The sequence below is a fragment of the Asterias rubens genome, chromosome 13 (assembly GCF_902459465.1).
Source record: "Asterias rubens chromosome 13, eAstRub1.3, whole genome shotgun sequence".
In the NCBI taxonomy this organism is placed as follows: domain Eukaryota; kingdom Metazoa; phylum Echinodermata; class Asteroidea; order Forcipulatida; family Asteriidae; genus Asterias; species Asterias rubens.
This window is the reverse complement of record NC_047074.1, coordinates 7,124,952-7,147,147: the sequence shown is the minus strand read 5'-3', so window position 1 is coordinate 7,147,147 and position 22,196 is coordinate 7,124,952. Positions and strand designations below refer to the sequence as shown.

Below are 22,196 nucleotides of genomic sequence, written 5' to 3'. Positions count from 1 at the left end.
TTTGCGTAATTACCAATCGTGTCCACTGCCTTTAATTAAAACGGTACATTGAAGCATTTGTATTTTTTAAAGTTCGAATAAAATTCTATGTTTAGGCCTATTTCCATGCATTGAATTATAGAAATAAATGCAATTTATGGACTACCTTCAAAAGCGTCATGAAAGGAACAATACATATTGTTGTCTTTGCTGACAAATCAGTTGCTGGCAGAGTGTAAGCACTTTATGTAATCCACCAAACAGGCCTACCTATTGAAAAACCGGTAGAAGTTTGAGATCGATCGGCCATCTGGGTCACAAGAAATTAGTGAAAACCAGATTACATATTTTGCAGTACCGGTACATCGATTAAAACAAATGAATAAAACGCTCACTGAGCGATAAACTCCAAACGGGAAATCAGTTTTGTTTATTTCTCATCAAATTATAGGCCTGTCACCGAGTTTTTTTCTTACCAATTATGTTTGTGTTTAGCGTCAATTATTATTATTATTATTATTTTTTTTAATGATGATAGTTTAATGTGCAACGGTCAGCATAGTTGGCTGTAAATCAAGTTTTTTATTCAGCCATCATTTTGTGTAACAAAAAGGTAGTAACCGAATGAAAAAAAGAAATAATTATTCGGAACCATGTTCGTCACATTCCCTTCACTAACCGTTTGGAAACCCCGATGTCCGTTTAGGAACTCGACTAATTTCCCTGTACATAATAATCTGCAATGATGTGCATTAATTGGAATGGAAATGTGGAAATAGTCTAGGTATACCGATGTAGGTATTACCTTCTTCATGTTCCCATCATTTGAGCTAATAAACCGCGTAAAATTGAGTCGCACTTATTCAAATAAGTAGGGCCTATGTAGACTAGCATGGCGTTAGAATGCCAACTGTTAGGAAACTTTCCCTATGTCGAGTCCTCATTGGAAACATTATGAAATTTAGTGACACTGGTCCCAAGCAACTGTGGTATAGTATTGCAACTGCATTTGGTCCTAATACAAGGCGGTTGTAACTTAGTTTTGTAATTATGAGAAGACAACTTTGCATGAAATTGTGGTGGTCACAACATAGCAATAGCCTTGTTACAATAAAACAGGAAAACCGGCTTCATGACTTTGAATCATCAGTGATACACCAAAAACAATTGGGTGACGAGTACGCTAAATTCTCAATAATCATCCCACCCACTATTTTGGACTTTGTATTCAAATCCGTAACCTGTGCCATGCATTTAAAGCGCGCCATCGTAGATCAGAAGCAATGCTATCTCAGGTGCCAATAATTAATGACTTGAGATGAGACTACGTTTCAGCGTCACTGATTGGTGGAATGTCATCAGAGCTGTGGCGCTGCGGCCTTTGATAATAATATGATAATAATGTTTGTTCATGTCAATATTACACAACGTGAGAAAATACTGCATGCCATTGCCAGGTACGACAGTGTCATTGCTAACGTCATTGCTTTTCGTTCCGGCAACTAAATTCACCAACTTTTTATTTCTAAGTTTAATGGTCATTGTTTATACTTCTCTCCAATGTCAACGCTAATGATGATGACAACATTTATTTGTTACTCAGCAAAAGCTCGTTGTAAACAAAACCTTCACCACGATGATATTTGTCGAAACCTAATTCTTTAGCAATTAATCAGTATGAGCATTGAGCCAGATAAAATGCTTGAAAAGCTTATTGGTTTTGGGTCTTACCCATACACCGATGTGTTTTCCCGAGTCCTGTGAACAATTATCACATTCACAGGCATATTACTCGGGTGGGATTCGAACCCCCGACCATTGCAATTCTAGAGTATCTTACCAACTATAGACCATGCCGAGCTTTTTCGGTAGCTAGAAGCACATCAGTGTATGGGTGAAAACCAAAATTAATATTCTTTATCCCCGATTTCGCTTGATAAGCTATTGTGTTTATTTTAACCTTATAAAACAAATAATCTCCAGCATACCACCAACTACTGGAAGCCGTTGAACAAGAGGCATTTTTTTCCCTGAGGACGTATTATCTTCTGAACATTATAACCGTCAATGACACCAATCATGCATTAGCCTCTATCTTTTGAAATTTGAACTGAGATTCCAGTAATTTCCTGCAAGAATTTTGAAAACTAAATATTTTTTATATGTTTTCAGAAGTTCGGGCGGTGCAAGGACGATCAAATAATTTTGTCTAGATTGTACTCGCAGGTTCGACTCGTTTCTCACGTAGCTGTCCTTACTTAGAAACCACAAAATAATATGGTGTTGTCACGAGCCATACCAGTAGCCATGTGGTTGTATTATGTTATGAAGAGCATGTGGTTTAATTTTATCGGAAAAAAACTTCGCTGTCGTTAAAGCCATTGGACCCTTTCGGTAAACAGTGTTGTCCAATGCCCACACTTTGTGTACCACAACTTCTATATCAAAATAACAAACCTGTGAAAATTGAGGCTCAATCGGTCATCGGAGTCGGGAGAAAACAACGGAAAAACCCACCCTTGTTTCCGCGCGGTTCGCCGTGTCATGACACGTATTTAAAATAAATCCGTAATTCTCGTTAATTGTTTTGGTGTTTTCTCAAAAAGTACAGCATTTCATGGAATAATATAATAGAGAAGTCTTTCACCATTGCCTTCTGTAAACCCTGTAAGTTATTTGTAAATCTGTGAACCGAAAGGGTCCAATTACAAAGCTGAAGCAGAAAACAATGAAACAGTTAAAGGAACAAGTACGTGTATCGGACGAGTTGGTCTATAAAAAACGTTTGAAACCGTTTGTTATGAAATGCATATGTTTAGAAAGATGTTTTAAAAGTAGAATATAATGATCCACACAAGTATCACTCGAAACTGCACGGTTTTCCTTTTACGTCGCGAACTATCACGGTCGGCCATTTATGGGAGTCAAAATTTTGACTCCCATAAATGGCCGACCGTGTTAGTCGACAGGGTAAAAAGAAAACCACGCAATTTCGAGGCATATTTGTGTAGATCATTGTATTCTACTTTTACAATATCTTTCTAGCCATTTACAACAAACGGTTACAGAACGATTTTCAAAGACCAACTAGACCGATCCAAGGCAACGTGTTCCTTTAACCGGTCATAACAAATTACCACCATGACAAAGTATTTTTAAATATAGGAACAAAACGGTGGTGACATAGCCTACTGCCAGTGTCAAACAAATATTGAAAAAAAAAATCAGCTGTGTTTCACAGGCCTGCTAAACGTATGACCTTTCATCTGATTAACTTAGTCTTCAACCGAAAGCCTCTCTGGACTTTCGAAACGTCAGGCCATTGATTTTGCATTGTCAATTTTCGACAATGATGAATTTATAATAAATATTGCGCCTAATTGGGAGACTCGGGACATTTACGTTACCTTGAAGCACAGCTAGCGAGAATTGTTTGCAACTGTGACTTGTGTAATGTTCTTCAGCTATACGTGTATATTTCCTTTTTCGACCCCCACACTTAAATCTCCAATGAGTCAACTCTAATGAGCGACATACAAGCATAATGCCAAACATAATGTCACAGAATGTTACCCCCTTCCCATTTGGTGCTACCATTCCAATTTTGGTCCTCCTTCTTAATTGATGCTTCCCTTCCCATATTTTGGTGCACCCTTCCCACTTCGTGCCCCTCCCCCATTTTATTTGATGGAAAGCACGCGCCCCGCCCATTGTGTAATCCCACAAGGCGCCCTCAATCGTCTATACCTATTCATTGTGTGTAAACATGACATGTATTTGTTGGCACATTGGTGACATTGGCATACAGTACAGTGGAATGCGCATTGTATCGTCGTCGCCACGTATTTCGTTATTAACTGCTATTTTTACGGCGGAGGAAGGGTAGCTTTAGTCCGGAAACTGCTCTCTAAACATCATCAGCATTATGACGTTTACTATAATATGTAAGTTGTACATGGTTGAGTATCGGTGAAGGTTTACCACACAACAACAAGTCAGTGTCAGTGTAGGCTAAGTATGCTAAGTAAAGTAGTCACATTTACAAATGAAATAGTGCAGCAGCGCGTTGCACGTCGATCACAACCGGCCGGGCAGCCCAGAGCCCGCATCTGTTTTTGCGCACAACGTACATGTAAAGGGGTCGAACTTTTCAGGCAGTTGGCGAAGTAGATAGACATTTTAAAACAGTGGCCACACTTCAGATTCTGTTGAAGGCATTATGAATAACTTTCCGTATGGCGCCACCACTTTTTCACTCATTTTTAGAAAAAGGGATATATCAATCAGGTAAATAAGTTCCTATAATATTATTTCATATAGAATGAAAAAGTGGTGGCGCCATACGGAAACTTTTCCGGCATTATTAATAATAGCCAAACATTTTGTGGTATTTTGATGTTCATATATCTTAAACAATAAAAGACTCCACTGCCTGCAAGTTCATGTCACTTCGTAGACCTACTTGTTGTGTGGCCAAGGCTAGCTGAATCCTTAGTCACACGTCCATACCATTTCTTTATGCAGCTAACTAAGAAATAACCAAAAATGTCATATGCTGGCACATTTCCTACGAGCCATTCGGCAGTTTAAACCGGCTACCTTGCTACCTTTTTCCGACTCTAATTTCCTCGTTTTGTACACCGCAGCCATTTTGGAATATGCCAATTAGCATGACGTCATCGGCCGGCTGAGCTGCGGGCGGAGTGTGTAGAGCGCGTTTACAATTCAACGGCTACTTCTAGAAACTTTAAGGCTTCCCTGTGAGCCTTATAGGGGTCTCATATTTAGGGCCTTTTTAACACTAGGCCTATACGTTTTTCAAATCAGCGTTGATGGGTGAAAGTTTTACGACCGTTAGCCAGCCAGAACTGAAGTTTCCTGTGTACTGTACACCTAAAGCTTTCCCCACCCTACTCAATATACACTCATAATGCTTGCGTTTCCTTTTTGTTGAGTGAAATTAAAAAACATCGTCAAAAAATACAATTTTCTGCTCGGTACTCACTGTTGTTTTTCTGCCGCATCGCACGTTTTTTGACTTCTCAATAATGCTCAACGCTTTATCTTTTGGTCACTTTCACCTTTCACCCATCAACGCTGATTTGAAAAACGTATGGCGTTAAGGAGGCCCTAAATATGAGACCCCTATAAGGCTCACAGGGGAGCCTTATAGTTTCTAGAAGTATTCAACGGCTATTTTATGTGAATTAAGCTTGGGTACTTTTTACGGCACGCGCTACATGTATGTAGTATTATTGTGAAGGGGCGGACACAACGCATCAATCCGCTTTGTTATTAGTATTATCATTTTTTGATTTAAATATTTAAATCAAATTTAGAGGCTGGGGTGTTGGATAACTTTCTGTATGGCGCCACCACTTTTTCACTGATTTTTACAAAAGGGGATATCTCATTGAGGTAAATTAGATACTATATTATTTCTTATCTAATAAAAAAGTTGTGGCGCCATACAGAAACTTTTCCCTTATATTTAGCACTCTTTTCATTCCACATGTTTATTATTTCCAAACAATCTATCCCTGTGCAGCAATGGTTCTTTCCACAAACTTTTAAAGCTTGCATCAGTGTGTGTGCCGTGTGTCAGGTGCGCTGGAAAACCCATAAGTTAGCTTTTTTTAATGAAATAAAAAGACCAGATTACAGACCTCTACATCGAAAACTGCAGTTGGCCACCACCTCAGTGTCTTCCTCTCTCTTCTAATTCCTTTAATTTCAGGAATACTGTTTAAATGCCAATAAAAACCTGGATATTTTTTCGATCAAATGTGGCGAGTGTTTCACGGCATGTACGCCATTGAGAAAGCGCTGTCTCGAGCACTCGCACTCGCACACACTGGGTTTCTGCCATCATGCGCTATAGCAATCGTGCATTATTGCGAAAATGTCACGTTGCACGCGCACGATCACAGTTCTCAAATACTTGGAACCAAGTCTAAAGTCTAGCATTGTTGTTTACAGGAAAGGTAACAGTGTACAGGGGTAAAAAAAAAAAAAAATCCCTAAATCCCGATACAAATTTAACATCTACTATATCGTTGTGGTACCCGCTGCTAAACAGGATTCGAACTGCCTTTAGCTACCGGGCAATCTCGGTAGTCAAGATGGTAAGACACTGCTCTAGAATTACAAGGGTCGTGGGTTCGAATCCCACCCGAGTTAATGCCTTTAATGATATTTATTTCACAGGACTCGGGGAAAGTACTGATTAAACAGTGCTAACACACATCGGTTTATGGGTAAAAACCAAAGTTTATAATATGGTTTATAAGTTATCACACAATCGCGAATGGAATATGGAAAAATAAAGCTCTTCTGCATCCCATATCCATTAAGACTTAAGGCCGGATATGGGACACAGACGAGCTATATCCGTATTCCTCAAGTGCACGTGTGTTGATGATTTATCTTCCAGCCTCATTAAAGTCAACCTGAAGTTTAAAATTTGAGAGCGTAATTTCATGACAAACAGCATGCAGGCGCAGAGTTTAAAATGTAATTTCTGCACCTTGAACTTTTTATAGCATGACACATTGACACCTACAATAGTGCAATATAAAAATTGGGAGTAGGTTATCCTCTGATATCACACTCCGTTTCGAGCATCTGATTGGATGGTTAGTGCGTATTGGAAGATAAAATACAATTTAACAATTTACATTTATATTGTTTATCCCAGAGATTGAACCGAAAGTACATAACATTCGGCAGCAATGGCTAGTCAGGATCAAGTACCACCGGCCAATGGTGAAGGCGGAGAGGCTAAATCAACCCCTGGTAAAACTGGAAAGGTAAATTAGTACAAGGTTTGAAACTTGAATCAAGGTTGACCTTCCTCTGGGGGAGTTGTCAAGGATGGGAGGAAGATGGAGGCGTTGCCAAGGGGGGATGGGGCTTGGCAAAGGGGGAGGGAGGGAGGTGGGGGATGGCCAAGGGCGGGAGGTATGGGGGTTGCCAGGGGGGGGGGGAATGGGCTCAGCCAACTTCACTTTGTTATATCTTCCAACAACCATTAGGAACCATTCTGCGGAAGAGTTCAAAGCATTTGCGTGTGATGACCTAGCGGTTAAGACACTGGATTCAAGCTCTGGTGTTTGATCAGGAGAGTGTGGGCTTGAGTCCCGGTCATGACACTTGCTACTTAAAATTGGAAGGTACCGGTAGTGCTTTCTGCACCACCAGCCAGGTTTCTGTATGGACTGTAAAGAGAAAAAAACCCAGATTTTTATAACTGGCTGTGCCCCGTAGTCAAAGGCCTAATGGGTTGATGTGGCTGCCTGCCAAAGGTGCCATTGCATGCCTGCTTCTCGAGTCGATGTAGCCGCATCTTTCCTAATTCAGCTCTTAGCTTTGAGTAAGGTTGATTAGCATCCCAAATTATTGTTATATTAATATAAAGGCGGTAACCCTAGGAGTACATGTAGGTGGCAACAGCCTCTGGAAAAAAAGAATTGTAGCCCACACCTTGAAGTGGCCTTCAGGCCTTTTGTGTCTGGCGACTTGCAGAAAAAAAAAGTATAAACTTTAGTTTTGACTGTAAATGGCGTGCAGTTCAGCTTTTGGCTGCGATGCATGACATGATCATAACAGACTATTATGAATGATTGAATGAATGAACCTGAATGGTGTGCACTGAGGGATGAGTGTACTGCACAAATGCATTCATCTCTAATGGAAGTTACTCAGACAGCAATAACAAATGCAAAATAATTGTTATTTCGACCCTAGCAGAGTTGTTCTCAAAAGCTAAGTGACAACACATGATACTCAGGTATACTGGGGTATGTTTTTTGTTCATTTCTGGAAGATGAATTTGATTCAAGCTACTTTAATATAAACAAAACTATACACAAACTACTGGTAAAACCATTTACTTTTAGAACGATACGTAAAGAGCAATGGCAAATGACAAAAGCAGAAAATTTTATGAAGGGGTAAAGGTTCACATTTTTTTGAGTCAAAAGTTTGACTCCATAAAATGGCCGACCGTGTTAGTTAAAGGAAAACCGTGCAATTTCGAGACATATTTGTGTTGAACATTATATTCTACTTTTAAAACATCTTTCCAACCAAATGCATTTCATAACAAATGGTTTCAATTGCTTTTTTCGTGGACCAACTCGTCAGAGCCAAGTCTAAGTGTCCCTTTAACCTGACACTCAAACCATTTAGCCAGTCAGCCCAGACCTATACCTTAACCCAGCAATCCCATGTAATACCAGATCATACCACCCAAATAAATATCAATCATCCCTGGTAGGATACAGTCATTCTCAAACTCATTTTTCCCCAAGAACCGTCATCTGGTGGAACTCACTCCCCGGCAACATCATCGCCTCCCCTTCAGTTGAGGTATTCAGGGGAGGGGTGACTGCTCACATACATCTATAAACAGCAACAAGTCTTTTTTGTCTTGCACTTTGTTCAAACGCACCTTTGCACCGCTCATGGACAAGTTGTCCTTCGGCTCTACGTCCTGTCTTATGGACCCTACCGAGTATCCGTAGCTAAGTAGAAGTTAGCCTCTAATTGGGCATGTATTTGGGATTGGTTTGACCCTGTGATCCTTGTGTATTATAGGAAATGTTGATATATTGTTTTGCGTTGCTCTATAGTAAGGCTATATTAATCAACAACTCAGTCAGCAAAAATTTATTCAAACCTAATGCACTAAATGTATGACAGCTATTGCATATAAATATGCAGTGTTTGTCAACTTCAACCGAACATATTTCAATTGACGTTGTAGTCTGTACAAGTATGTAATGCTTAAATTACATTTTAAACATTTGTTTGTTGTTGCCAATTTTGGAATAAATGTCTAAACTACTTGTACATGGGCTGTAGGCATTAAAGTTAACGTGCTCATTTCATGTTGCACACCATGCAATTTTGTGTTTTTGCTTACACCTGTTGCAAAAAAATAATTTTATTTTATCGATTAAGTTTTTTAATTTAAATGTTTTAGAGCATACTACAAATTTAGACTCCTGTTTGTACAGCATATTGACTTTTTCTGTTGACATTTAGCAAGCCTAGTGACAGCAGCTGCCATCCCTAGATAGCTCTTCTGTCTGCTTGTATCATAACAAATTCTGTGCAAATCTCCACCCTAAAAATAAATTATAGGTAACCAATTTGGGAGGAAGATAAACTAATTAAATTGCAAATAAGGCAGGGGAGGTGAATAAAGAAAAATTAACTAGCATACAATTTGAACCTGAAACCTCCGGAACAACATTCTGGTGTTCTGCTAATTGAGCTACCAGCCCTTTTCTGCCAGGCTGTCTATTTTACCAATAATCTTTGCTACACAATAATAATGTTAAAGGGCAGTTCCACGGGGTCGGACGTACATTTCGGACACTTTAACAGAGTGTATTATTACAGTGGTATAAATAAAAGGAATTTTTATTCTGGATAGAGGTATAAGGCAGTCACTTAAGTTATTTTATCAAAAAATTATTCATCCATGTCTTTGGATATGGACGCCATTCGCCCAATGAACGCCTTTTTATGAAAACCAATATTTGTAGTTCAAACTCTGTGATGTGTTTGAACTTTAATGCAATTTTTTCTTATTTATGGATTCATCAGACCTCTGTCATTACACTTTACCATAAGACATTTGGTTTTTAAATTTGAATTTTAAGGAAAGGCATTTAATAAATTGGTGTCGGACGTACATTTCACAGTGTCGGACGTACTTGTCCGAAATTGCATTCAAAAATAGGTAACAATCAGTTCAACTTTTCACTTTTGTTATAAAACAATTATTTAATATACCAATTTGGTGTTGTAATATCAGATTAAATCATTATTTGTTGAAAAAAGTGGTTTAATTGTCAAATTATACCACGTTTTGAGATCAATAGAAACAATGTGCATGTGTACTGCAACTTGTAGATGATGTACATCCGTATCCGACCACAACTGGCAAAACACCAAAGTTTCACAATGTTGCCTAACAATGAAAGATATGAGTCTGCAAAATAACATTTGGTCCAAATATATTGTAGATTGGACTTGTGTTTAAAGTTCTTGGTGGGTAACTAGTGCCAAGGTCAAAGGTCACCAAGAATTTTGGTATTAAATGTTTTGATATTTTCTCTCAAGAACCAACTTTAGAGCATTGTCAACAGTTTACTAAATGAATGAGAGCTCTATCCTTGCTTGGGGGTTACCACATGTACCTGAATTTAACAAATATACTGCAAAAACCAAGCTTTTCTTATATTAATTATAAGTACCAGTGGGTTTTGGAAATGGAAATTAAAATTTTCTGCGGATTAAAATTATTGTGTTTTTAGCAGCCAATAGAAAAAAAGGGGAATGAAATACACTTGCTTTGAGGCAAGATTTGAGTGATTTGGGTGAGAGTTACCCTAGGTACCAATTTATAGCTTTGTATGATATTTTAAAGGCATTCAAAAAGGCTTTCACATAATTATTTTGGAGGTGTCGGACGTACTGGTGTCGGACGTACGAACAAAATGCACGTCCGACACCAGGATTTTGTACGATTAAGAAGATTTTTTTAAAGAAATAATTCCATGGTTAGATAGAGGGCATCAATTGTGCTTTGTAGTGTAAATTTGAAAATTTTCTGCCCACGGTTGAAATAGGGAGATTAAAATATTCACTATTTTGGTGTCGGACGTACATCGAAAAAGTAAGTTTCCTAAAATATTTAATATCATAAAATTTTGAAAGAAATTTTTAATTTTTTTTCCATCATTGTGTTGTTACCATAGCAAACTTCAAACAGGTGCAAAACCAAAACAAACACTATTTAACCACAGTAAAAATTTTGATTAATTTGGCAAAACATTATTTTTGAGCCAATTTCACTATTTTTAAAGTATTTTTTCAGTCGAAAATAGCACTTGAGCCGCTGAATATTTTCAGTAACAAATTATATTTTATTAAAATTCATACATTTAGCTACAAAATGATGCCTCATTTGCCACATTAGTGCCATTTTGAAATTTTGGCACTGAGGTTTACATTTCTATGGAACTGCCCTAAAGGATTGGACAGGTTTAGTTTTTGTTAGCTTGATAAAGTCTTCAGCATGCTAACCCAGCTAAGTAAACCAGGCTCTGCATAACAAGGATGTGATTTCTCCATTTTTAACCAGAAATCTATTTTTTTTGTTAAAGGCAGTGGACACTATTGGTACATGTAATTACTGTAAATAATTATTAACATAAAACCATACTTGGTAACAAGAAATGGGGAGAGGTTGGCAGTATAAAACATTGTGAGAAATGAAGTGGAGTAGTTATCGACGAAGAAGTAATTTCCACAAATTTGATTTTGAGACCTTAAGTTTAGAATTTGAGGTCTCAAAATCAAGCATCATCTAAAAGTACACTCTGTGTGACAAGGGTCTTTTTTTCTTTCATTATTATTTCGCAATTTCGACGACCGACTGAGCTCAAGTTTGCATGGGTTTGTTATTCTATGCATTTGTTGAGATACACCAAGTGAGAAGACTGGTCTTTGACAATTACCAATTAGTGTCCAGTGTCTTAAAACCCACCCCCCCCCAAAAAAAAAAAAACCAAAAAAAAAAACAAATTAACCACACTATACATCGAATCAATTTTTTGAAAATAATAAAAAACATAATTTAGTTTGTGTTATTTTTATAACTTCAATCAAATTCAAGATGAAATGAAGATGAAACCATATGGAACAACCCAGATTGGGCTTTCAAGCTTTGCGCTCATACATGTAGTTCAGGGTTTTTTTTCAACAGCCTATCACATCCCTGGCATTAAGCCAGGAAAACCTGCATGGTTTGATTGGATTGCATGATTAAACATCAAACCAAGGCTAGACATGCATTAAGCCAGGAAAACCTGCATGGTTTGATTGGACTGCATGATTAAACATCAAACCAAGGCTAGACATACAACTCTAATTAGCATGGACTCTGTGAAGACCTAGCCCATGGCCAAAGCATGGTGACTTCAGCTAAAAACACTACCTTGAGTATCGAGAGTCTGTAAATAAAGCTTTATCATCATGCTGCCTCCCTCTAGGTCATGTTCCTCGTATCGAATAACAATAATAAATGCTTATAAACGTTTTCAAAATAGGAACCAGACTATTTTGTTCTTTTAGCCTCGGTTTGGTAACATTGGTCTATACTGTTCCAACTGACTAAAGTTTATGAAATGTGTTTTTCATATTGAACTTTTATCTTCTGCAGTTGGATAGTTTAGCCAAGGATGACCTAATTAAGTATGTGAAGAAACAAGCAATGCAGATGCAGAAGCTGAAGGCCCAGTTTGAAAGTAAGTCCTTTCTTATTATTTCGAGGTGTGTTTTGTTTGGATCATTGTATTTTACTTTTACAATATCTTTCTACCCATATGCATTTTATTAAAAACAGTTACAAACGCTTTTCAAAGACCGCTCGACCGATCCAAGGCAATGTGTTCCTTTAAATGCGTTTAAAAGATGGTAACCTGATGTACTGACCATATTTGAAGTAATTAGTAGATCCCAACCATTCAATTCAATCCAATCAATTCAATTCAATTAAATTTATTTTTTTCATCACAGTTTAAAAGAAAAAAGTAACAAATATTGTCCATGCATGTTTGCACTAAAAACATTCAAATTCGATTCTAATTACAAACAAAAATAATGTTTTAAAAACACAAGAATTAATTACAACTAGACATGTAGTGTTTGTGAACAAACACAAAGCTGTTCCGTTTTTAATTTTCATTGTTCAAGGGGTCTATAATTGAAAAGAAACTAAAGATCGGTTGCATGGTTCTTGAGATATGGTCTCACTTCCGGTTGACCCGGAAGTAGAGGTCGACATGGGGTCATGGTAATCTAAAGCGAATCTCGAATGCCCAAGGAGTATCTAACTGAAAAAAGGTTGAAAATCGGCCGTGTACTTCTTGAGATATGGTCCCACTTCTGGTTGACCTGGAAGTAGAGGTCAACTTGAGGTCACGGTTTTTCAAAATTAATCTCCAATCCCCAAGGAGTCTATAACTACAAACAGTGTAAAAATCGGCCGTATGCTTCTTGAGATATGGTCCCACTACCGGTTGACCCAGAAGTAAAGGTCAACTTGAGGTCACGTTTTTTTTCAAAGTTGATTTTCAACGCCTAAGGGGTCCGAAACTGAAACAAGTTAGAATATCGGTTGTATAGTACTTGAGATATGGTCCCACTTCCGGTTGACCCGGAAGTAGAGGTCAACTTGAGGTCACGGTGTTTCAGAGTTTATTTTTAACGCCTAAGGGGTCTAAAACTGAAAAAAGTTTGAAAATCGGTTGTATAGTACTTGAGATATGGTCCCACTTCCGGTTGACCCGGAAGTAGAGGTCAACTTTAGATCACGGTTTTTCAAAGTTTATTTTTAATGCCTAAGGGGTCTAAAACTAAAAAAGGTTTGAAAATCGGTTGTATAGTACTTGAGATATGGTCCCACTTCCGGTTGACCCGGAAGTAGAGGTCAACTTGAGGTCACGGTTTTTCCAAATTAATCTCCAATCCCCAAGGAGTCTTTAACTACAAACAGGGTAAGAATCGGCCCTCTACTTCTTGAGATATTGTGCTACAAAGATTTTCCAATTAAACATGCAAATGAGGGTCACGCGGTTAATTAATCAAGATTTTAAAAACAAAATTACATGAGGAATTAAGCTTAGGTCCTAGTCTTTAATTTGATATATGATATAACTCTTTTCAAGTTATGGTTTAGGAGAATAGGCTGAAACAAAAAGCGTTTACAAAATTGCTATTGTTGTCTTCCATTAAATATGTTTTACTGTCATCCATTAAATATTTTTTACTGTCACTAGAGGGCGGTATGTAATATGAGTGGTCTGTATACTAGACGGCCGTCACATGGCAAAACAATGCAACTCGAAAATGAGCATTTTAAGAAAAAGTGCTTCAAAGATTCATCGTCTGCCATTTTGTAATGTATTTCTCTATTCAACTAAAACTGTTACAGAATATTTGTGAGTTGTTGACATATCAGCCAGAAAAAAATCGTTTGAAAAGAACAAATGGTTTCGTTGTTATTAATATTTAAGCGAAGTTACATTGTTTTACCAAACAAATTGTCTAATTTGCCACTTTTGTTATTTCATTGACAATAATGCAACTTATGTTACTAATATTAAATAATGTATTTTTATGGCAAAACAATGCATCAAACATTAATTTAAAAATCATTAGTAATGTTCTTCCCGAAATTTCATGGCAAAACAAAGTATCTTATCTTACTTCCCATAAATTGTCCGCTTTCCCAAAATATTTCCTACCAAAACAATGTTAACGATTTAAAAGGTTTAACACCAGCGTCAATTTATGGCAGAACAACGTATCTAATTGTAGGATCCTATTAAACTGTGTAAAACAATATTTTTTAAACAATTGTATCACAAGTATTTATCAACCAAAAACGTTGATTGTCAAAATTTGAATATCCCTTTTAGAAAGAAACATGCGGCGAAGAAGTAATTTTCGATTGATTCAAATTTAATTTTTGTTTATTATGACTTTACAAATTTGGTCAACATTATTCACATTTATGAACTTTATCGAACAACAACACATCAATAAATACAACTCAACTTACAATATGTAAGTATGAAAACATCACTAAGGCAGTTTTGATCTCATTAATCAACCGAAACAAGAAATCTTGTTTTCGAACTGGTTTGAATCTACTATTTTTTTATTTTTTTTTTTTAATAAGTGATTTGGGGAACTGGGGAGAAACACAAATTTAGTTTCCGGCTCATTACGGTGAGATTTTAAAGAGTATTTTAAGGATTTTGTAAAAACAAAATTCATGTTTTGCGGTACAAATTTCTAATTATTTTGATTAGTGTATTGAACTTGCACCATACAAAACAGTAAACTTACACCTACAAAACAGTAAACTTACACCTACAAAACAGTAAACTTGCACCATACAAAACAGTAAACTTGCACCATACAAAACAGTAGGCCTAAACTTACACCATACAAAACAGTAAACTTACACCTACAAAACAGTAAACAAACACCTACAAAACAGTAAACTTACACCTACAAAACAGTAAACTTACACCTACAAAACAGTAAACTTACACCTACAAAACAGTAAACTTGCACCTACAAAACAGTAAACTTGCACCATACAAAACAGTAAACTTGCACCATACAAAACAGTAAACTTAAACCTACAAAACAGTAAACTTACACCTAAAAAACAGTAAACTTACACCTACAAAACAGTAAACTTACACCTACAAAACAGTAAACTTACACCTAAAAAACAGTAAACTTGCACCTACGAAACAGTAAACTTGCACAATACAAAACAGTAAACTTGCACCATACAAAACAGTAAACTTACACCTACAAAACAGTAAACTTGCACCATACAAAACAGTAAACTTACACCATACAAAACAGTAAACTTACACCTACAAAACAGTAAACTTACACCTACAAAACAGTAAACTTACACCTACAAAACAGTAAACTTACACCTACAAAACAGTAAACTTACACCTACAAAACAGTAAACTTACACCTACAAAACAGTAAACTTGCACCAACAAAACAGTAAACTTTCACCATACAAAACAGTAAACTTGCACCATACAAAACAGTAAACTTACACCTACAAAACAGTAAACTTGCACCTACAAAACAGTAAACTTACACCTACAAAACAGTAAACTTGCACCATACAAAACAGTAAACTTACACCTACAAAACAGTAAACTTACACCTACAAAACAGTTAACTTGCACCATACAAAACAGTAAACTTGCACCATACAAAACAGTAAACTTACACCTACAAAACAGTAAACTTGCACCATACAAAACAGTAAACTTACACCTAAAAAACAGTAAACTTACACCTACAAAACAGTAAACTTACACCTACAAAACAGTAAACTTACACCTACAAAACATTAAACTTACACCCACAAAACAGTAAACTTACACCTACAAAACAGTAAACTTACACCTACAAAACAGTAAACTTACACCTACAAAACAGTAAACTTACACCTACAAAACAATAAACTTGCACCTACAAAACAGTAAACTTGCACCATACAAAACAGTAAACTTGCACCATACAAAACAGTAAACTTACACCTACAAAACAGTAAACTTACACCCGCAAAACAGTAAACTTACACCTACAAAACAGTAAACTTGCACCATACAAAACAGTAAACTTACACCTACAAAACAGTAAACTTACACCTACAAAACAGTTAACTTGCACCATACAAAACAGTAAACTTGCACCATACAAAACAGTAAACTTACACCTACAAAACAGTAAACTTGCACCATACAAAACAGTAAACTTACACCTAAAAAACAGTAAACTTACACCTACAAAACAGTAAACTTACACCTACAAAACAGTAAACTTACACCTACAAAACAGTAAACTTACACCTACAAAACAGTAAACTTACACCTACAAAACAATAAACTTGCACCATACAAAACAGTAAACTTACACCTACAAAAAATGTGTACATGTAGATGTATGGCAATTCACAGCTTGAGTTAATGACATTACAATGTAAAAACAAAAGTCATGTTTTGCGGTACAAATTTCTAATTATTTTGATTAGTGTATTGAACTTGCACCATACAAAACAGTAAACTTACACCTACAAAACAGTAAACTTACACCTACAAAACAGTAAACTTGCACCATACAAAACAGTGAACTTGCACCATACAAAACAGTAAACTTACACCATACAAAACAGTAAACTTCCACCTGAAACATGCACCTGGGGCCAGCCCCCAAGGGACCCACTCCACAAGCAGGGCACTGGGGGCTGACCCGGGTGAGTCCTCGGAATAACGTCAAAGCTATTCGAAGGCACAGGGGGCAGACTTGGGTCGACCCAGGGAAGCTAAACGAACGTTCTTATTTATAATAAATAATGTAACAAAACTGTTTTTTCTTGAACTGTGACCTGTATGTCACAATTTGTGTCCCACATTAATGGAATGACCCATTGTCTTTTGTCATTCAGAGCTTACCAAGGAGGCAAATGAGATGAGTAATCAGCAGAGTCCATCAGGTGACGCTGAATGCAGTGCTAAGATGGTAGAGCTTGAAGCTAGAGCTAAGACAGCTGAGGAAGAGTTGGCTGAGTTGAAGGAGGAACGAGAAGGAATGCTCACAACTTATAACACTATACAACAACAACAGGAGCAGAATCTAGAAACACACAAGGTATATTCATAATAATATTAAATGAACATTACAGAATTGGTTGTGCTAACAAAACAGTTGCTTGCAGTGTAAGCACTCTATGTATTCCACCATATACATAAACTGACAAACCTGTAGAAGTGTGAGATCGATCAGCCATCTGGGTCACGAGAAAATTCGTGAAAAACCGATTACACTTTTTGCATGACATTTATGCAAAAAAAGAAAAGAATAAAATGCTTGCTGAGCGATAAACTCCAAACGCAAGGTTAAATTGTTCATTTTTCATCAAACATGGCATTTCAGGCAAAAATATTTCTACTATCATCATCATCATTAGACTGTGTAAGTTTGATGTAAATCTGTGATCTTCACGATTCTTTTTTTTAACGTTCCTTTAGATAATAATAATATTGAAAACTTACAAAGCGCACAAATGCATCAAAATGATCATGGCGCTAAATACAAACAATAACATTCAAATTATATACAATAAAAAAAACTAAAACGTAAGCCTATGTATGTTGAGAAGAAATCCAGAACATTTGGTACAGAAATACATTACAAATGCAATCATTAAGAAAACATCGAGGTTAACAAAAATAACAAAATCAAACCATTTACTCAAATGCCTATTTGAAAAGATGTGTTTTAAGTTTTTTTTTAAATTGGGTTAAAGAAACAGATGATTTTACAAGTGCAGGGAACTTGTTCCATAGACGTGGGGCAGCATGTGAGAAAGACAGTCTCCCCATGAATGATTGGATATGGGCTCAATAAGGAGGCTAGAATTAAAAGACTGGAGTTTGCGAGGAGGATTGTATGAGCTGAGAAGATCATCAATATATGCAGGGGCATTGTTGGTGAGCGATATATAAATATCCATTCTGATTGGCCGAGAGGGCATCACGTGAGGTGTTTAAAAGGATGATATAAAGACATTAAAGGCAGTAGACACTATTGGTAATTGTCAAAGACTAGCCTTCACAGTTGGTGTATCTCAATATATGCATAAAATAACAAACCTGTGAAAATTTGAGCTCAATCGGAGATAATAATGAAAGAAAAAAACACCCTTGTCACCAGAAGTTGTGTGCGTTTAGATAGTTGATTTCGAGACCTCAAATTCTAAATCTGAGGTCTCGAAATCAAATTCGTGGAAAATTACTTCTTTCTCGAAAACTATGGCACTTCAGAGGGAGCCGCTCCTCACAATGTTTTATACCATCAACCTCTCCCCATTACTCGTCACCAAGAAAGGTTTTATGCTCATAATTATTTTGAGTAATTACCAATAGTGTCCACTGCCTTTAAAACAGTGTTAAAACATAGGCATGATACTGGAGCTTACGCATGACGTCATTAACGCCTAACACAATCATTACGTACCAGTACTAAAAAAAAAACCACCCCAAACTATGAGCATGCGAGCGTACGAATTACCGTTGAGCGTCTATGATATTTGAACCCTTCGCGAAAAAAGGAGCCCGATTACATGACAACAATTGAAAATTCTTTTGATTTAGTTTAAAGATTTTCCAATTTTATTACGCTTTTTAGCAAAAGGGCATTTATGAATGGGAATAAAAGAGTAGTGACTCGGTCTTTAATGTCTATGGCAATTTCAATAAAGGCCCTCGCCTTTGGTCCTTTATCACTCGACCACAGTTTTAATCGGCCGCTTAAGACCTCGTTGCCTACTCTTTTATTCCCTTTATGCATGGGATCAGGAAAGGTTTTTTAAAAGCGGTTAGGCCTGGGTTCCTGGAAAATATAGTCAAACCTACATGTATTCGTTTTATTTTTGGAACACCAGGAAGAAAATTTGTCAGGGGAAATTATCGATCGATGTCAAAATGAAACCATGACTAAACTATGTAAAAGCAACTATCATTCTCATAGTATGAAGCAGGATTTCCTTCTTTTTTGAGAATAAGCTCCGCGCATCATCCTTACTTGTTGATATTTTGTCAACAAATTATACAAACAATTTTTCAAACAAACCATTTGAAGGCAGCTCCTGATGATTGGGCACACAATTTGTGTGTCCTTTGTCTCCTCCATCCCTCTCCTAACCCCTCCCCCTCCAGAAAAAAACCCCAAACAAGCGGCCAAACCAGTCCCCATCGACCAGGGCCCAATTTCATGGCTCTGCTTTATCGTAAGCAAAGAATCGGCTCTTACGAAATGCAGGGAAGGCTGTGTTTACCTCAAGCGTATTTCACATGATAGCGGGGAATTTTGGCTTCTGCTCAAGCGCACTTCACATTAGTAGACATGTTACACTTACAAGGCTAACGCAGAAATTTGGCGCTTGCACGTAAGCAGGGAATGGTGATCATAAGCGCAAAATTTGGCCGTAAGCAGAGCTATGACATTGGGCCCAGGTTACACATGAAAGGTATTGTAACAGGCCTCAAATTTCCCGATTTTTTAGGGCCACTTTGGCCTTGAATTTTTAAAGGGCACCAAGGCCATGAGGTAGGGCACCAAGGCCAACTTAAAATTTCAAAAAGAGCATCAAGGCCATAAAAAATAAAGATCATGAAACAATTTCTGTTCAGGTCCTGAAGGCTATTTTAACGAACCATTTTATTAATTTTGCTTTCCTTAACCAAAAACATAAAGTTTTTTTAAATGTATTTAATTTTATTGATTAATGGGAAGTAAAAGTATGCATCCTTTGCTGGCGGCGGTTGAAATGAACCATTACATTACTCTTGTTCTTCTTTTTGCTTTCCTTTAACTAACAACGGCAAGTTCTTTGAAATCATGTTATCTGAAAAATGTATTTACAAATAGCAAGTTAAGGGCATCAGAAATACAGTAAACAAGAAACCGACTGTGTGTGCAGCGGAGATTCTGTTGCGACGGCCGGACGTAAACAATGAGCTGTCACTTGACTGTGTGCAGCGGAGATTTATTTAACGGACATACACGTATGTACCTTTCATTAAATGTACATGTACATCATGCGTGATTTACGTAACATGGCCCACGCGCACGACATGTACGAGTACCAGTGAACAAGCACAGTACCAGTGGAGTAGGCGGGCGCCCAACCTCGAATGGAACCGAAATAATTGTGATTAGCTGGTACCCATCATGGACAACCATGCGTAGGTACGTGTGTTGCAAGATGAGTACCAGTGCGATTGTTCTCAAATGGTCGTTGCAAGTACATCCGGCCCGTGTATAAACTTCGAGTACACAATTACAATGTCTATGCACTGCATGCACTGCCGGCCGTCCGTTTCAATTCCGTGTGATGAGCATTCAACCGACCGCGCTGTGTGTGCGTGTAGTGATGTACATACGTATGCAAGTGTTTGATTTAATGTGCACACACAGACGGAAGGCATCAAAACATAAATTTTGATCTCAAATACAAAAAGGGCGGCCATAGGAGAAAAAGGGCACGGCACTTTTGGCCGTGAAAACGTCAAATTTTCTCGGGGCACCACGGCCAGTGTGAAGGGCACCGGCGGCCATGGCCGTCGTGGCCGCCGGGAAATTTGAGGCCTGTGTAAAATAAAAGCAAAACAGGTTTTAAAACCAATTGCAAGCAAGCTCTTTTAGGATCTCGGCTCACAAGGCTTAATGTCATATTTTCTCAATTGAGGTTTTTAAAAATTTATTTGATATTACATACTACATTCTATATAGGCACTTGAGGAGGCACTTGAAAAGTCAGGAGAGGAGAAAGAACATCTGCAAGGAGAAGTCACTCGTTGGCAAGAAGATCTAAGCAAGGCCAACTTAAAAAACAAGGTCAGTGAACGGAAGTAACTTTGGGAGTGCATTAGTCTTACATGTTTATTCTGGTATCTTGCACTTCTTGGGACTTATGTATTATTGGGATTTGTGATTCATGTGGGTGCAGTTGTGTTTTATTCAGACATAAAGTAGTCCATAGCTACAATGTATATATGCATACATGTAGTTAATACATGTAGTTCATAGTTCAATTTATTTCCACTCAATTTACTATGACAATATAACATGAGAGAAAACTTAATAGATTAAAGGCAGTGGACACTAATTGGTAATTACTCAAAATAGTTTTTAGCACAAAACCTTTCTTGGTAACGAGTAATCGGGAGAGGATAGTGTTAAATATTGTGGGAATTGGCTCCATCTGAAGTAATGTAGTTTTCAAAAAAGAAGTAATTTTCCACGAATTTGATATTGAGGCCTCAGATTTAGAATTTGAGGTCTCGAAATCAAGCATCGGAAAGCACACGACTTCGTGTGACAGGGGTGTTTTTCTTTTATTTTTATCTCGCAACTTCAACAACCGATTGAGCTCAAATTTGCACAGGTTTGTTATTTTATGCATATGTTGAGATACACCAAATGTGAAGGCTAGTCTTTGACAATTGCCAATAGTGTCCAGTGTTTTTAAGTTGGGGAGTTCTCTGAAAAGCAAGCTTGTTGGATGGAGACCCCAAATCTGTGTACTTATATGCCCCAAACATTGCTTCAATTGTCTTGTTTACTTTTGACATAGTTTAACAAAACAATCTTTCAATAAATCTATAAGCCTTCAGACATTCATTACTCATTACTGCAAAAATTGTTTAAGCTCAGTGCGGCAAAAGTGTGACCTTTATTTTCTTCTGATGAGTCCATCATCTACTCTTTAAATATTTGGCCAGGATTGGACTCGCCTCACAACGTTCTCCTTTACTACCATCAGATCTTCAAGGTAGCACTGCTCCTCAAAGGCTGGGCATCGTAGAAGGTGTGGCAGAGATAAATGGATTGCAATAGGCGTCATCGGCCACCATATTTGATGAATTGTGCCCCTGTGAAGAGCTACCATTGGCTGATAGTCACATCAGCGCCTACAGGCGTGCACTTTTCCATTGTTTTACATCAAAGATGGCAGTCAATGACGCGTATTGCAACCCATCTATTGGGGTTATGTGCCACAATGGCATTTGGTGTAAGATGGCAGT

The 22,196-nt window shown here is 37.4% G+C and overlaps 1 protein-coding gene across 3 annotated transcripts in view; it reads left to right on the top strand.

Moving 5' to 3' along the window:
* The first annotated feature begins 3,797 nt into the window (after positions 1-3,797).
* LOC117298896 (GRIP and coiled-coil domain-containing protein 2-like) overlaps positions 3,798-22,196 on the top strand; it is a 49,973-nt gene continuing 31,574 nt past the window's right edge. For all 3 annotated transcript variants that reach the window (XR_004520010.1, XR_004520009.1, XM_033782270.1), the window contains exons 1-5: positions 3,798-3,923; positions 6,677-6,788; positions 12,218-12,302; positions 17,054-17,256; positions 20,902-21,006. Coding sequence is in view for 1 of the 3 variants with exons in the window: in XM_033782270.1 (XP_033638161.1) it covers positions 6,711-6,788; positions 12,218-12,302; positions 17,054-17,256; positions 20,902-21,006 (471 nt within the window). In the remaining 2 variants the exon portion in view is untranslated. The remainder of the gene's footprint in view (positions 3,924-6,676; positions 6,789-12,217; positions 12,303-17,053; positions 17,257-20,901; positions 21,007-22,196) is intronic.